Genomic DNA, 16,872 nt, shown 5'->3' with positions numbered 1-16,872 from the left:
GCATCAAAAAAAGATGTTAAACAATTCTCTAACTGCCACCCTCCATTATCAGGAAAGCTGTGCTGAGAGCCTTTGAATTACACTTTGTCCATTGCAAGTAGGAACTCTTTCCCAAGTGCACACTGCATGACTAGGAAACCATCAAAGGAGGGTAGAGAATTTACTGACATAGTATATGGCCTGCTGCAAATAAAATAACTGCACATTTTTGTCTGTGTTTGTCCTTCATTACTTAGGATACTGTATAAGTTAGCATTTCTGAAGAGCACCCCCAAGAAATCTCCTTGCTTTATCAAGAGATGTGGAGGAATGCCAGGGAAAAGATCAGAGGAGTTCCTCTGTGGGAGGTACTTTGCATACTGATGCATCTTTCTCTTTGTTTATAGTTTTATTTGTTTTACCATTGCTGTATCATTTGTCATCCTCAGGAGGAAGACTTTTACACCAAAGTTTGTAAGAGACTTGGCTAAGTGCCAGTACCTCTCACATTTTCTGTGCTACAGTTCTATTTTCTGAGGGCAACACAGCAATTGCAGCTTCTACACAGTTCATGAGCTGCCCTGTGCCCCATCAGACACTTGTGCAGGTGAGCTGGGAATGCAGATCCATGACATTTATCCCATTTGGTCTCCATCAGCAGCCTGGGGTGGGAATTTGAACCAGTTCCTCGCTGGTCTGTAGCTAATTGCCCTCTCCTCCAATCTCTGTTTTGTCTATCAGGTCTGGACAGACATATTCATGATAAGCTTAATGTCACCAGGCTCTATCCAGAGGGGAGCATTCATTACAGACATGGATCAGAAGCACTGTGTTATCTTACTTAAACTATTTGGTTTTCTCACTCCTGTTAAAATCTCTCTTACTTCGATAAATTGCCCTGGCTCACAGGCAGAGCTAGAGAAATACCCTCAGTATATCAAATTATCTGTCAATTTGTCTAGTATTGGAATGCTAAAACTGCTCAAAGAGACCCTTCAGGATGTTGGGAGACCCACAGAAGCACATTGCTAGCTGAGAGGGAGGAAAAGAAGTGACTGTTGTGTTCTGACGTGGTGTGCACTCATCACGTCAGCAGAGTCACTCCTGCTTATCTCTGAAAGCTTTAACACAAAGAAAGATTTAGCCTATTTCCAATCTGAAAACCTGCCTGACCTTTCAGTGCATGCCTTTTGTATGCACTGAATTTGAGCAGTGAATCATTGGGTACACCAACAACCTGCAGTGCTTCGGGGTTTCTCTTTGGGCTGCAGATATGAGGATGTGGAGATGAGATATTCAGAGCTGCCTCCCCTTCTGACAGTCTTGGAGGTGATGTTGGTTTCTGTTTACTTTCTGTTTGTGGCCTACAGAAATAAAAAAATAATTAAATTTGCTTCCACTGTACATAAAGATAGGAATTGTGTGATCACTATTTTTCAGATGTTGATTCTCCATTAGTGTTTCAAACCTTAGAATTTTGTTGGTGTGGCCACACTAGGAGCTGTGGACAGAGGCTGCAGTGCTGCTCAGCCTCTGAGCTCTCTTCTGCAGAGGCTGGGGTGAGAACACAAGGCACATTAGGGTAGATCAGTTCCTGACTAATGTTTTCTTTGCTTGCCTCTGTAGGCTGACACAGAAATGGGATTCATGAAAACCAAACTTTTTGTTAGGTGCAAGGACCTGGAGGAATATGCGTCAATCTCTGTAAAGTGCCATCTGCAGCCTATCTTAGGCAAACTGTTTCCTGATAATTAAGGTTAGTAAATAAGTCTTTTATTTTCCACTGAAATACACAGCAGGGAAGGTCAGAACTAATGGGAGTTTTGGATGCTCAGCAGCTTCCAGGGTTAATTTTTTCTCTGTTGGATTTAAAGCTAACATTTCACAGTCATGTAGGACAAACTGAAGAATGTGTTTGGGAGAGATGCCTAAACTATCAAAGGTGACACTGTTTTATAAGAGTATAGGTGCTCAAACAATAGAGAGATTTTAAATTTCACTCTTTTAATAATCCCATTGTATGATAGGTTCTTTGCTGCTTTTTATTAGCCACAATTACCACAGGGTAGTTTACCCAGGAGAAAATCGTTGCCAATGAACAGAGTGCCAGCCCTCGATTCCATCTCTGAGGAAATAACACCTGCAAGATCAGCCAGGCCTGCTGTGCTTCCCACGTCCTTGACTGCTTGTTCTGTTCACTGTCACTTCAAGGTCACATTTTACACCCAAAAGGCTGTAAATGAATAATCATTCTGTAATATCCAGCAGGAATGGGAGTCTCAGATATCCTCACAGCCCAGAAATGTGCCTGGCACCCGGATATATTGTTCTAAATAACCTTGATTTCTCTGACCCCTTCTAGCTCAAACAGAGGATCATGGGCATTATTCGGGGAAGCTTCCTTACTCAGATCTGTGAGGATCTGTTTATAACCCGTGTGTGCCACATCTTTGTGACCACTTGCTTTGCTTAGCTTATTTCTGAAGTCAGAGGAGCAAATAAAGGGAGAGCAGACCCAAGCTCTGATGAACTTTGAACTTACTCAAATGTGAAGCTGATTAGCTACAATAGAGAGAGCCAACACCATGGTCTAAACAGCCTGAAATTCAGCCCAGTAAGCTCCTGGGTCCAGGTCTTGTGCTCACATGCATCTTTACCTGTATCCCTGTGAGAGATGGAAGCAGATTCAAGTTTTCTCCTTCCAAAACACAGGACTGTTTCTCCATTGAGTAATGCTGCTGAGCTGAGAGATGACACAGAGGTTGTCCCAGATCCTGGACCCCTGGGTTTTCCCCAGGTGCCAGGTCACTCCTCACAGATAATTGCTTACCATCATCAACTAAAAGAACTACATCTCCCATTACTAGATTTACAGGTACAACCACTTAAAAAAAAAAAAAGTATTCACCCACAGTGAGGTAAATATGCAGGTTTATTGCAGCCAAGCCACTCCTTTCTGTGTCATTCCTTCTCAGACATCTGCTCGTGGATGTTAAAGCCCCGAGCACCTTTGGCAGGGACACTGAACTGTGAAATCTGCAGCACCTGTAACAGAGGAGCAGTCTTTGGGAAAGAGTTGCCCAAGGAAAAGCAGCAGCTTCAACTTGTGTCCCATTGGAGACAAGTGAATCTGAAGTTATATATTATATAAGACGTAGATGATGACAGCAGTTTATCATTAACCTGAACTCTGCAAGAAGCACATAAGGAGAGAAAGAAGAAGAAAGCCAGAGAAGCAGCCAGGATGGAATCCATCATAAGGATCAACAATGCTGCAGACATCTCTGTTATTGTTCTCTACTTTTTGGTAGTTCTGGCAGTGGGACTATGGGTATGTTGGGATTTTATTTTGTTTTACTTAATGAGCAGGTAGATAATAGAGGCTTGGCAGAATAACTTAGAGAATGTGTAATTTGATAAAGATTTTGATGCTTAATTGAAATAGTTAACAAGTGCATGGTGGGCAAAATGTGGGCACTTATTTCCATCAGAGGGGATGGTGACAGAGGGTGGCATCCCTTTGGGTGGGTGGATGGAGCCAGCGGGGGAGGTGGAGCGATGGGCTTTGTGTGGGATGGAGAGATGCGATCGGTGATCAGCCGGGTCCCTCTCAGGAGCAGGCGGGACCCGAGGGTGGCATTCGGCCACGGAGCCCTGGGGCTGCAGGGAGGGTGGGGGTGTGAGGTGATGCCGTAGGGGACAGCGGGGAGGGGGAGCTGCAGGGCTGGGAAGGGAGGGGACCGAGTGCGGCAGGGGGGGACAGGGGCGGCAGCGCTGACAGCGCGGGGACGGGAACGGGACTGGGACGGGATAGGGACGGGACAGGGACAGGGACCGGGACAGGGACAGGGACGGGATAGACCCCGGCACAGACACCGGCACAGGGACGGCACAGGGACAGGACAGGGACCGGGACAGGGCCGGGACAGACACCGGGACAGGGACAGGGACAGGGACGGGACAGGGACGGGATAGACACCGGCACAGACACCGGCACAGGGACGGCACAGGGACAGGACAGGGACCGGGACAGGGCCGGGACAGACACCGGGACAGGGACAGGGACGGCAGGGCCGCCTGTGCCGAGCTGCGGGGCCGGCGGAGGGCAGCGCGGCCGGGGCTGTGCGGCGGCTCCAGGGCGCGGGGCTCGGAGCGGAGCAGCCCCGCGGTGCCTCCAGCGCTGCCAGCGAGCCCCGAGCCCCGGGAAACAAAGCCCCGGCAGCCAGGGGACACGAGCAGCGCTGGGACCCCAGAGCTGAAGCGTTTGAGAGGATGGGCCGATGCTCTGAGCTACAGGCACTGAATTCGGGTTTCCCTGGGGCAAGCCCTCCCGGTCACCTGAACACCTGACCAGCAACGAGCAGAGAGGAGGGATTGCCCTTCAGGAATCCTCTGCTTTCCAGGAGCATCCCAGCAACATTTCACAGTGCGCAAAAGTCAGCTGCAGAACAAATGTCCCTTTCTAACAACCCGGCAATATTCTGAGTGGCACCAACAATTTATGGTTTGCACAAACTGGACACAACCTTTTCTTTGCTTCTTCAGCACAGGAACAGAGGCCAAAAACATAGCTAAAAACCTGAAGCCTCAGTCCACCAGAACACCTTGTCTGGCAGGAGGGAGCTGGGTCTTAGCGTGAGAGTCTGGCTGTTGCTGTAGTTGAACTTCATGTTAAACATCTCTGACAATGAGGGGCTGATCTCTGGCTTCTCAAGCCGTTGTGTGCTCAGTTAATTCCTTGAGCCTTTTCTTTCCAGCCATGAAGACATTGTTACTGGACAAATACTTACTCAGTTGCTGTGTGCAGTTAAATGTAAATCCATCATATTTACTTCCTTTCTTCTGCATCGGAAAAAAATACATGGATATTTTTCCCAGGTCTTCTTTCTCTATTTACCTGTTCAAAGTCCATCAGAGATGACAATGGAAATCCAGTAAATAACGGCTCAAGGTCATTAAAAAATTAGAGGAAACTTTCCTCTAAAGCCCATCCCTTGACAGACAATATGAGTTGGTAAAAAGGAAATTTTAGCTGGCTTCTTCTTTTGGAACTTCACAGGGAATCAGGCACAATGTTGATATCACAAGAAAACAGATACCTGTAGGGGCAGGATTGTATTGAGTAAAAAAGCTGCATATTTTCTGTAAATAAACTTGCACCTTATAGTCTATTTTGATGCCTGAAAGCAAAGGCTTTTCACCTCAATGAAAAATTTATGTGAGCTTTTACTTGAGTGACTTTTTTCTTGGTTAAATTGTTAATTTTGTGTTTCACACTATAATGAAAGGTGCAGAAATGAAACTTGAATGGCTAATGCAGACCTAGATAAAATAATCATTGTTCCATTGTATTATCATAAGGTTGTTCTTCATCATAAGGTTGTTCTCTGGTTTTTTCCACTTTACCCTGTCTGTGTGTTTTTTAATCCCTTCATTCTAGCTGTCTGTTCTCAGCCTGTGTATAGCTTGCCTGGTACACTTGAAATTTGATGAAAACTTTCTTTTTTCCTTTTTTGCAGGCCATGTACTCCACCAACCGAGGCACAGTGGGGGGGTTTTTCCTGGCTGGACGCAGCATGGTGTGGTGGCCGGTGAGTGCTGTGTGTGTGAGCACAGGATGGGCATCTGCACCCTGGCACTGCCCAGTCTGACTACCCAGAGCTCTGTGACACTGCTGAGGCCGTGATGGCTTTGTGGTGTGGCTGCAAATCCAGCTCTTTCTCCAGCTGTGGTGTCACAGGGCAGACTGCACAAACAAAGCCACGGGATGGGCAGGGAAAGTGTTGGAGAAAGTTGTCTGAGCTGTTTTGATTATGTGATCAACTTGTTTGAATATAAATGCAGTGGTAATGTCAGTACAGACAAACCCAGTGCTTTGCCTCTCATCCCACTTTAAAACTTTTCAGCATTTGGACTCTGTTCTTTTCATTGCACTCAAAGAAGCTGGCTCATTTTAGGGTTATCACAGACAGGAATTAATTTACTGAAATTTTCCCCTTTATTGCTCTGTTGTTTCTACTTTTGGTAACAAATTCTGGTCTGCACAAGGAGAAAAATCCTGGAAATTGGTAAAATATATTTTAAATGTATTTAAAGATTAGCTGTGCCTTACCTTGATTGTCTTCTGTGGATCTCTATTATCTTCTAAGGTAGAGAATGGGAGTCAAAGCTACAAAGTGGTTTTAGCCATCCATTCCATCAGGCCATTTGGGAGAAATGATGTTAGAAACAATTACCTATTTCTTCCTGAACATACAGTCTCTTTAAGATGAAAAGCAGACAACCTGCATTTTCTGTATTACTGGAATACAGGAAATGGAATCATGTTTTACATGATTTTGTTTGTCTGAATGGAATTCTTCAACACTTCTGATCTTGCATTCAGTCTCAGAAAATGTTTCTGCACTTCATTAAGGTTTGGGAGTCAAGAATCCACACACATTGATTCAGTTACATGACCAGAAGAGTGAGAGTAAATATTGGTTCCCTAAAGATTTAGGATTTTTTTTGAAGTAGGCTGCAGAAATACCTACACACCCTTCAGTCCTGTGCTTCAGGGAGCTGCTCTCTGCCTTTAGAAGGCATTGGGACAGCCTCTTTAAGGACATGAAAGGATCAAAGGCCAATGGCAGTAAAAGGTTTCTTCATCTGATCTGATAGATCTAAGAAAATTCAGGTTCCTTTGGAAGATTGAGGAAAGAGAAAGCTTCCAAGTTATTCTAAGATAAAACCCATTATTCTGGGAGAGGAGAAGAAAATCTAACAGATTACTCTTAACTGTCACTTTAATCAGGGGACTGGTTTTAACCTTGTGCAGTTCTGTGCCTGCCAAGGGGATATGAATATCCTTTGTAAATGGAGATGGAGGCAGCAAGGCAGCCAAGACTCACCATGGGAAAGTTCTGTCTTGCTCCAGTGGCACTGAGAGCTCCTCATGATCCCCCTGAGACTTGGGGGAGAGGATCTGACACCGAGTCCTCTGCCAGCACAAACCCAGCAGACCCAGCAAGCTCCCCTCCTGCAGGTCTTGCTCCAGTGGCACTGAGAGCTCCTCATGATCCCCCTGAGACTTGGGGAGAGGATCTGACACCAAGTCCTCTGCCAGCACAAACCCAACAGACCCAGCAAGCTCCCCTCCTGCAGTGGGGAGCCAGCAGGGATCACCCCACAGCTCCTGCCAGGATCCCCTCTGTCCTTCCCAGACTCTGAGCTCAGTGTGGACAAAGTGCTTGTCCTCAGTGCAGTCCTAGATCTCCTCTTCAGTCCTTCCCTTTGGAATGCCAGCAGTTGCTTCCCATGCCATAAAAATGAACCCTTCTTGCTATTCTTCCTCATATCACTCAAAATAAACAAAGAGCAAGCACTCCAAAACCACAAACTAAATACCATGTCAGCAGCACCACCCTGGAAAGTTTGCCTTGGATAGGAAGAGATTCCAAAACACCAATTCTCACAGCTTAGCAGGTAGATGGGATGTCAATCACCCAGAGCAAACTGGGCTGAAACGACGAGGAAACCAATGAAAGTATAGAAAGTTTAGTCAGAGATGTGATCTCAGCTCTGCAACTGCTAAAGCTGTGTGTGATGGTTTTTTTGTGCTTTGGCTGCTCTTTTGTGCCAAGTCAGGGCTAACCTGGGATGGTTCTGGATAGCCTCAGTGCATTTCCACAGAAAGGGTGGGGGCAGTTGTTTCGCAAGTGGACTCTTGTTTGTCAGATTTCTCCCCTGCCATTTCAGGATAATGACCCTTGTCATGTAATTGCTTTCTGGAACAGAACAAAATGAAGAAAAAAATCCTTCCACAAACTTGGTATAAAGTTAAATCCCCTCAATTGTGTTTTTCAGTTGTTGTCTGTATTCTGTGCTCTGCAGGGCTTTTCTGACCCTGGAGGGAAGCAGCTCATTAGCAGTGTGTAAGGATGTCTTAATGACAAACTGGGGAAAGGATTCTCTTCACTTGAACCATCTCATATCTGTGGTTGGGTAGACTAGAGGAGACCCTGGTGATGAAAAGCTAGAGATTATTCCTACTTTTAGTATGGATTTTGAATGTCAGTCACTGGCAAACTGTGATTGTGATTTGATTTCTCAATGTATAAAGTAGGACCAAGACACATCTTGGGCCAAATCTGTCCTTGCTCAGCATTTTGCAGAACCAAGCCCACAGATAGTTTTCTGGCTGAGGTGAGAATTCACTTCCCTGAAATCACTGGCCTTGTGCAGTGGCTGAGCCATCTCAGTGGTTCCATGGTTAATTGGGATAAAGGTATATAAGAACATTCTCCCAGATTACCCAAAACTGAAATCTGTTGTTGGTTAGTCATAACCTAAGAAATGCTTACGAAATGCTGTGCCCTAAACTGACAGAAACTGATAGAAACTGCTCTTGGTCTCTTGGGCTTTGAGGGAAATATTTTTAAATCCTCATAGTCAGCTCTGCTTTTTCCAAAAAGACACAGAGGAGTTCAGGCAATGACAGCTCTGTAGCAATGGGCCTTGCCAGCTCAGCTTCCTTTGCCAGATGAAGGATTGGGTTCAGCCAAATGCTCCCTGCCATTGTAGGACATGAAGTGTCTGTTCCTGTAGAGCAGTCAGCTTTGGTAGCAGCCACTCTCACAGGATTAACAGCCCTTCATGCACAATTAAAAACCTCAAACTTTTGAAGCTTTCCTGCTTTTGATTTTCTTCTTCAGGTTCTGCAGTTTTGCAGACAGATCTGCCTGCACAAAATTATGGGTTACCTTCTACACCTCAGCTCCTGAGGCATGAGTGGTAATAGGACAAGGAGTATCTGCTGGGCATGTGAAGGCCAGCTCTGCTAGGAAGATTCACTGAACAGCAGTGCAGGGTCAAGGGCACTCCAAAGAGAAATGTAACTCAGCTTGTTTCTGGTCATGTACATCTAGATCTTTGTGAGACAGATAAGAATTAGGGAAAAAACCCAATGGATTCTTGCTTCAGCTGTGCACAGCTAATCTTTGTGGCCATCAGAACTGACCACTGGCATGATTTCTCTGATCTTTGCAACCAGTTAAGTTTCACATAGTCTCAGGATTTTGTCCACTTGCTGATCTGACACTGCTATGAGGAACCAGGAACAACAATTCTGCTGTGAATAAGATTTGCATTTCCTTTTCTTAGGTAAAGTAAAATGAAAAATTACCTTGTCAAGTTCCATGCAAAAAAAAAAAAAAAAGTGTTAAATCAATAGTTTTCAGGATAAAAAGAAGAATGAAGTAATCAAAGCTAAGCTCTGATAGAAAAATAAAAGTTCAGTGAAATGGATTTCTACAGAATCTGTGAGACTTTCCAGCTGGCTGGGAGGTGTTTCTGTCTCAGAGTACAAAGTGGGGAGGTGTCAGGGTGTCAGATCCTCCTGAGCCTGAGCTGTTCCAGGTTTGTTGGAGCACAGACATTTTGATGATTATTGTCCATCCATCCCTCCTGCTTAGTACACTGGGAATTGTAAAGATGTGGTTTAATTGGGTAATAATGCAATTCATAGAATTTTCAGATTAATTGGGAAAGAAGAATAAAACCCCACATTTCCTTCTTTGGGTCTCAGAGCCCTGGAAGTGTGGCAGTAATATTGCATTGTACTGATTTTTCCACAGTGACTGAGGGTGATCCCAAAAACTCAGGTAGGAAAAGTAATGCCTTTGCATCAGAGTAAAGTCACACGTTGCAGGGCAGAGCTGTTAAAGAAAAGCATGAACAGCCTCAAGGAGTAGGAATGAGAAATGTGTCAGGGAAGAGGGATTTGAGAAGCAGCTTCTGCAGGGGTGATACCTCAGGGATGGCTCAGGAGCCTGCGGGGTGAGAGGAGCCCCTGCTGCTCTAAGATCAGTGGGGAGAGGTTTGGTACTGAGCTAATGCCTCCAGGAGGGTGGCAGGGGGCAGGGGGATGTGCTGGCAGGGAGAGGAGCCACAGGCTGTGCATTCTGCACACTGCAGAGTGCATCCATCCAGCTGGGAATGGCCAGGGCCAGGATGTCACTGCATCCTCCACCTAATGAGAGGAGCAAGGTGAAAGAGTTAATGAGTAACAGGAAAAAACACAGTGCTCATCATCTGTTTCAGGGTGGTGGTACTTCTGCTGAACAGAGTGCTCTTGTTAAGGCCTGACCTCTTAAAATATATTAAAAGAGTTAATGTTCCACGTTTGCCTCAGGTTAGTTCAGGTTTTTCATCCTCTTTCCCTCTCAGCAGCTTTTGTCCCTTTCAACCAACTTTCTTCTTCACCTTGCCTCCTAGATCTGTCTTTAAAGTCAGTTCACTCACACATTCACTGAGAACAGTTAACACTTCCAGAAGATTGTTTCCCTCTGCCATTCCCAGTTTCAGATTTTAAGATGTTCAGCAGCATCTACCAATGGCAAAACAAGAATTCCAGTAATCAGCCTTTCCAGTACAAAAATCCCACAGCAGTAAGTTCTTCAGCAAGGCAGCTTGGGCCCAGAGCCCATCTGCCTTCTGTCCTCATCCTTAAAATATGGCAAATAGGAAATTTCTCTTTTCCCCCTGGCATCAGCAACCAATGGGGTGTGGGGGTATTTGCTCAGCACTCTTCTTGCTGTGACCATGCTGCAGATTTAAGAGTAATCTGCATTTTCCTGGCTATGAAGCCATGTTCTCCCTTCCCAGGTGTATGACATAACTGAAACCTATTTTTAAATTGCATCCATTATTAGTATATGTTGATCTTAAAGTTCTGCTGCACTGGATGTTCCCTAATTCAGAGAAAAAAATTTAGAATGTGAATTGGGATCTGCATTCACATTGTTTTGTCCTTGTGGTGGTCCTGAATATGTTGTTAGTTTTGCATTAGTTTGGTTTGGTTTTGTATTTTTCTTTCAATACAATGCTATTTTAGATAAATTTGAGAACACAGCATCAGCAGCATTGCCTGCAGCAGGTCCTGGGGTTTCGGGCACTGAGCCAAAGCTTGTGCCTGTCAGTTCTCAAAGTTCTTTAGCTGCTTTTGTTACTTGGATCTGCCTTTAAGCTTTTGAACCAGGGGAGGGAACACATTAAATAAAATCAGAGATTAATGTGGTTAATATTTTCTGGTGATTGCATTTCTAGTAACCTAGATTTAAGTTTAATTATTTATCTCCAAGGAAAGCATTGGGCAACAGTGCTAATGCTTGGTAGAATGGCACTTGTTTCTACACTATCATTTCTGGAAAACTGTTGCTGTCACAAATTGGTTAGAAGAAAGAGAGGTCTTTTGTTTGTTGTAAAACTTATCAGTCCTGTAGAAATGTCATATGACCAACTGGTTACAGTTCTGTAGGGCACAACTGGCTTTTAGAAATGTGTAAAAAAACCCCAAATCCAGAACCGAGTGAATTTAGAAACATAAATTTCCTGTCCCATAAATTAACAGTTTGTCTGCAGAAAAAGACTTGAAGAAATCAGGAGATCAAACTGAGGGAAGAGAATAACAGTAAGCCTGGAAAAGAAAGAGTGCAACCTCTGAATTTTATTTGTGTGTTGCAAATAAAAATAGGGGAGGATAATCTATTTGTTTTCAGAGATCAGGACTGGGGGTTGAAGAGTGTGGTTGCTATTTCTGGCTATGTAGAATAAATCTGCTCTGCAGAGGTGGATTTCTAGGATGAAATCCTTCATCCTCCCAAAACTCAGGAGATCATCCCTGTGCCCCCAGACACATTGCTTGAATATTTGCTGCTATTCAAATCAGTTGGTCCCAATGGTCCTTGTGGGTCTCTTCCAACTCAGGATATTCCATGAATCAAATGAGAGCATTGGAAGAGGTCACCAGAAATTCCCTTGCCTGCTTTCTATGTGGTTTTCTTTTTATCCTGTTTATTGTTGTTGATGTTATTTTAGCTTTCAGAGGATGTAAGAAAAAAATAGAGAAGGATAAAAAAATATTCACTTTATTTTTTCATCTCAGAACTTTTCCAGCTTCCTTGTGCTCTGCCCACAATATTCAATCCAATCCAACCTCTTTTTCATGCCTGACTTCTCAGCCTGCATCCTTCAGTACCTGATCCAGTAAATTATCACTGGGTATTTCTGCTGCCTTTAATGTGTTCATTTTGAGGAAATGAAGCTCATTCCTTTTCATCTTTTCTATTGTCTAAGACACTTGATTAAGAATTATATCTTTGTGAATGGCTCCTGCCTGTCTGTAAACAAACAGGAACCTTTCATTTTTTTTAATTTTCCCTGTTCATCAATTCCCATGTTCTCCCTACTGTCATGTATGTACTCCATGCTGTTTGTATGAAAAGTGCAATATTTGGGGGTCTTAAAGATCCAGCACTTCTTAAATATAACTCCTTCATTTACCATTGCTCCTGGCTTCCAGAGGCATTTTCTCAGCAGACATTCCTGCTATGCAGCTTTCAGGATTTAATTCAGTAATCAAATACCTTTTGGCTAAAAGTGACCCAAGTGCAGCTCTCACCACTGGCACATTTGGATGCACAGGCTGTGCAAGGTGGAACAGGGAGTGCAGGTTTGACAGCTGGGGATGCCCTGCTCACTTCCTCCTTGAGCAAGGAGAGCACAGTCTTCTTCCCTGCTTGCCTGGACATCATCCCAATGTCAGTTTGGCAAGTTTTGCAAACATTTTAAGATCTATATTGGTGTAATATCTTTTTTTACTTAACTGGAAGATATTTTATTCAACATCCTATTCTCCCTCACTCTTGTAGGTGTGATGGCTGGAGGCTCTGGTTTCATGGGAAACAAGTGGGAGTCCTGAAAGTTATCAAGGAAATTGCTTCAGTCATTGTCATCACCACCACCACAGATAGGCACGAGTTCAATGTGCCAAATGAAGGGGATTCTTTAGCAATTGCCATGAACACAACAGCCAATTTTTGGTTTTTCTCTTTGCAGATTGGTGCTTCTCTGTTTGCCAGCAACATTGGCAGTGGGCACTTTGTGGGAATAGCAGGAACAGCAGCAGCTGGAGGAATTGCCATCGGAGGATATGAGTGGAATGTAAGTGGCATGTATGTCAGGGAAATGCTTGTGACATCTGGATTATCTGCAGAGCTTAATCAAAATAACATTGCCCAGTAATTTAGGACTGTCAAAGTTTGTGCTTGGCAACACTTGTTTTCTGCACAGATCAGTAAGAGCCAATGTAATCTAGCATTTCTAAGCCACTGGAAAAGGTGACACTTTTCAGCTGAGGCTTTTTAGAGAGCATTTGAACCAAATAAGCTGGTGGATTTTCTTCTCTATGCATGTATTTTATTCATTTTAAAGTATTTGTGAACAACATTTTCAGACTGCAGGATGCTAGGAAGAATTTATCAGGTAATCCATGGTAATTTTTGCAGCATTTTGCTATGTAGAAATTATTGAAGAGGCTTTGATTTCTTCACAGGCTGTGTGGAATTTTGAACATCCTTCACAAACACCTGCATTCCAAAAACCTTTTCTTCTTTACCTTCTCCTTCCTGTAATTATGCTCATGTTTTGCTTATGGTTCCAGTACAGGGTAGAGATATCCGGCCCATTTAATTGATACATAAATGAGCTTCCCGGAGTAGCAGGGTCAGTGTAGACTCCCTGAGCGAGTGCACTCCATTTCCTTGTGTTGTCAGGCTCTGAGGTGCGGCTGACAATGGCGTTGTTGTGCCTCATTCGCCCTCGGGGAGGGAATTAGCCATGACACAGAGGGCCGCACGAGCTCCACAGGTCGATACTTCCCTCGCATTTACTGCCGGGCAGCGAAAGAATCCTCCCAGCCTGGGGGGTTTGGCTTCTGTTCCTTAGCAAGTAAATGGTTTGATAGAAAGTACTGGTAATGATAGAAATGTTCAAGTACTGGTATGATAGAAATGCTTCAGGAAAAGGGACAAAGCTTAAAATGAACTGTACGAGATGTGCAGTTTCTGTCAGCTCCCTCTTTTTGGTTATATCAGGCCTATGGCAGACCCGATTCTCCTTTTTCCAGCAGAACAGAGCAAATCAAACCAAAGCACAAATCTCTAGGGCCCATATCCTTCTTCAAACGTTTGTAACACTTTCTCTCCTGCGAGGTTCCTTCTGGAGCAGCATCAGTGCCCAGTGTTGGTTGGGAGCAGCAGTGATGTCCGGGGGTGTTTGGGCAGACACACTGCAGAGTTCATGGCTTACAGGGGCACAGTTAACACACATAACAGAAGGGATGAAAGTAATGCCAAGTTTGACTGCTGTCATCCTTGTGTGTCCCTGTTCCATTCAAATTATTTTTATTTTGTATCAGAATAACAGCAGAAGCTGACCCAGTATTTCTTGTCCATCTCACAGTTTTGACCTAAGGGCAGAGCTTAAAAGATACACTTTAAAAGCCCTCTATGCCCTGTGGACAAAATGAATACAGAGTGCAGCTCTGAGGGCAGGAATTTGTTTTGTATTTGTTGATTCAAGTATGTACAACTCGATATTGGACAGCATTCCAACCATTTAAGTCAGAAAACTTGGTACTGCTATACAGTGAGATCAGTAGTTCACAGAATACACATGGATACACAAAATGTATTATTAAATTGTAATATGAAAATACAAAATATTTTACAAATTGCATGTGGTGCATCCTGTACAGTCTCTGAAATTGTTGTAAAGCATTCAACCATCCTGGGCTTGCTCTGAAGAGAGCTGGGATAGTCTGGTGCCACTGGTGCAGTTCACTGGTGGTGATTCAATACTACAGGGCAATCCTGTGAGGAGAAATCAGCTGGTTTTGTAGAAAATACATCATCCTGTGTGCTTCTTTGGGACAGCTAGCATGAAACCCAGGCTGCATTATACCTGATGAAGTTTTTAGCCAAGATTCCATCCCCAAATTTTCAACTGTGACTCAAAGGACAGAGCAGAACCTCCTCCCCACACCCCTGCAATACCCAGGTTTTTGTGATTTCACTGGTCTCTAGCTGCTGTTGGCTCTGATAAATGGGTTTTGGAAGCAGAGTCTGGAGACAGGAGGCTAATTCAGCTGATCTTGTCTTGGCTGCAGGCCCTGATATTTGTGGTGGTTCTAGGATGGATCTTTGTACCCATCTACATCAAGGCTGGGGTAAGTCAAACCACGACATTGCACTTGTCTTTGCTGCTCATTTCTGCTCAGGGCTGGAGTACTGCAAACTCATTATGAATGGCACGAGATCCCAGTGTGCCAGAGCAGCACTTTGTTATGTCTGTGTACTTGAAAAATGAGGATTCTCTGTTCTAAGGCCTGAGCTGGGAAGTACTTGGTGCTCTCTCCTTGTTCTCCTTTGATTCCTGGAGCTGCTCTTCCTTGAAACTGCAATTACAGTCTCCTAATTCTGTGCTCCACTCTCACAGTACCTGAGTACCAAAAATCTTGCTGTAATTTGATTTGTACCTGTTCCCATTAGCTGAAACCTCCTCTGCCTCCCCAGGTGGTGACGATGCCCGAGTACCTGAGGAAGCGTTTTGGGGGCAAACGGATCCAGGTCTACCTGTCAGTGCTGTCCCTGATCATTTATGTTTTCACAAAGATCTCAGTAAGTGAAACTTCTACAGCAATTTCTTCCATCCTACACTGACCTGAAGAAAAGAAATGCCCTTTTACAATATTGCTCTCACAACTGGTCAGCCATTTCAGGTTTGGAGCTCTTGGCTGAATTAACAATTGTAAAAATATGATTTTGTGTTTTCTTTATTCTGTCCAGTGAGACTCTGCTGAAATCCAAAGTTTTTTCTTTCTGGCAGTGTCTCTTGCTGCTTGTTGTGCTTTGTCCTCTTTTTAAAGTTTTAGGGTTTACTTTTATATTTGCTCTCTTCTAGAAAACATCAGAGTGGAGGGAAATTTGTGTTGTATTATGGTCTGTTATCTTAGGGATCTGTGAAACCCAGAGCAGGAATTTTTGTCCCTAAATTTCATATTTATGTTTTAGTATCCTCTGGTGAACATGCCATCAGCAATATAGATGAGGGAAAAGAGCAGGGGGAGTATGGATAAAAAAAGAATAACAAGAATTAGAAAATGCATGAGTGGGGAAATGGAAATGAGGGAAATTATAACAGCTAGGTGAAAGGAGGGAAGACGAGATCTTCTTTTAATGGGCAAGTGATTGGTGTAAACTTTAAGGTACTATGAAGTTAATGTTTATTAAGTAAATGGATGTGTTTCTGTGGATAGTAAAGGGAGCTGGTATTTTCCATATGTCTTGAAAGTACCAACCTTCTAAGGAAGTCCACAGTTCAGGCATACTTCAGTCTGTTGTTTTGCAGAAGTTGTCATGGCAGATTAGTCTTTGCCCTCTGAATGGGAGCTGAGTGATAATAGTGCAATTTAAGCTAAAAGATTGGCCTTTTGCTCTCATTCTCACATTATAACTGATCCTTAGAGAGGTTATAAATTAAACAGGTTGGTAGCATGGGCTGGCCTCAGAGCTGGATTTCTGTATATTTCAAAAGGATTAGAGACTCTGCTGTAGTTGTGCTCAACTGTCAGAATCAGAACTCCTGGGTACAGCACAGAGTCCTGGATGTTCCAGCAGCAGAAAAACTCCTCCAGTCAGAGGCTCACAGCCCTTTTCAGCAGCACATGCTGGTAGTGAGCCTATCAAGGTGCTACACAGCTTCTGAATTTACTATCCAGCTTTGATTTCCAGCCTGTGTCGTGCCTGAGGCTCTCATTATGGGATTTTTCACCGTTTCAGTTGGTTCTTGTTTCCATGAAAAACAGGTTCTGCATTTAAGCTTCCAGTGTGGTCACGAGGATCAAACACCCTCTCCATAGTCAAGGGATCCACACAGCAGCAGCTTCCCTGGGCCCCCTCTACCACTGGCACACCCCACTTCCCACCAGCCCCTTTATTCCAGGTGTTTGTGGGGAACTGCCACGGTGCTGTGCAGGGGAAAACAGGGTGTTCCATTTCCTCTAAGCATTTCTTT

General features: G+C 44.1%; 1 protein-coding gene across 3 annotated transcripts in view; it reads left to right on the top strand.

The window, feature by feature from the left end:
* Window positions 1-16,872, top strand: part of SLC5A1 (solute carrier family 5 member 1) — a 47,648-nt gene that overhangs the window by 20,014 nt on the left and 10,762 nt on the right. Inside the window, exons 1-7 of one of the 3 annotated variants that reach the window (XM_039726140.1) lie at window positions 253-347; window positions 429-586; window positions 1,606-1,735; window positions 5,499-5,570; window positions 12,856-12,960; window positions 14,966-15,025; window positions 15,372-15,476. In XM_039726140.1, the coding sequence (XP_039582074.1) occupies window positions 5,502-5,570; window positions 12,856-12,960; window positions 14,966-15,025; window positions 15,372-15,476 (339 nt within the window). In that variant the 5' untranslated portion in view covers window positions 253-347; window positions 429-586; window positions 1,606-1,735; window positions 5,499-5,501. Of the gene's footprint in view, window positions 1-252; window positions 348-428; window positions 587-1,605; window positions 1,736-3,193; window positions 3,311-5,498; window positions 5,571-12,855; window positions 12,961-14,965; window positions 15,026-15,371; window positions 15,477-16,872 lie in introns of those variants that run through there. The other 2 variants (XM_039726138.1, XM_039726141.1) reach the window with 2 other exon arrangements.

This window comes from Passer montanus, unplaced genomic scaffold, assembly GCF_014805655.1.
Source record: "Passer montanus isolate IOZ18808 unplaced genomic scaffold, ASM1480565v1 scaffold57, whole genome shotgun sequence".
In the NCBI taxonomy this organism is placed as follows: Eukaryota; Metazoa; Chordata; class Aves; order Passeriformes; family Passeridae; genus Passer; species Passer montanus.
This window is presented reverse-complemented; position numbering and strand designations above follow the sequence as displayed.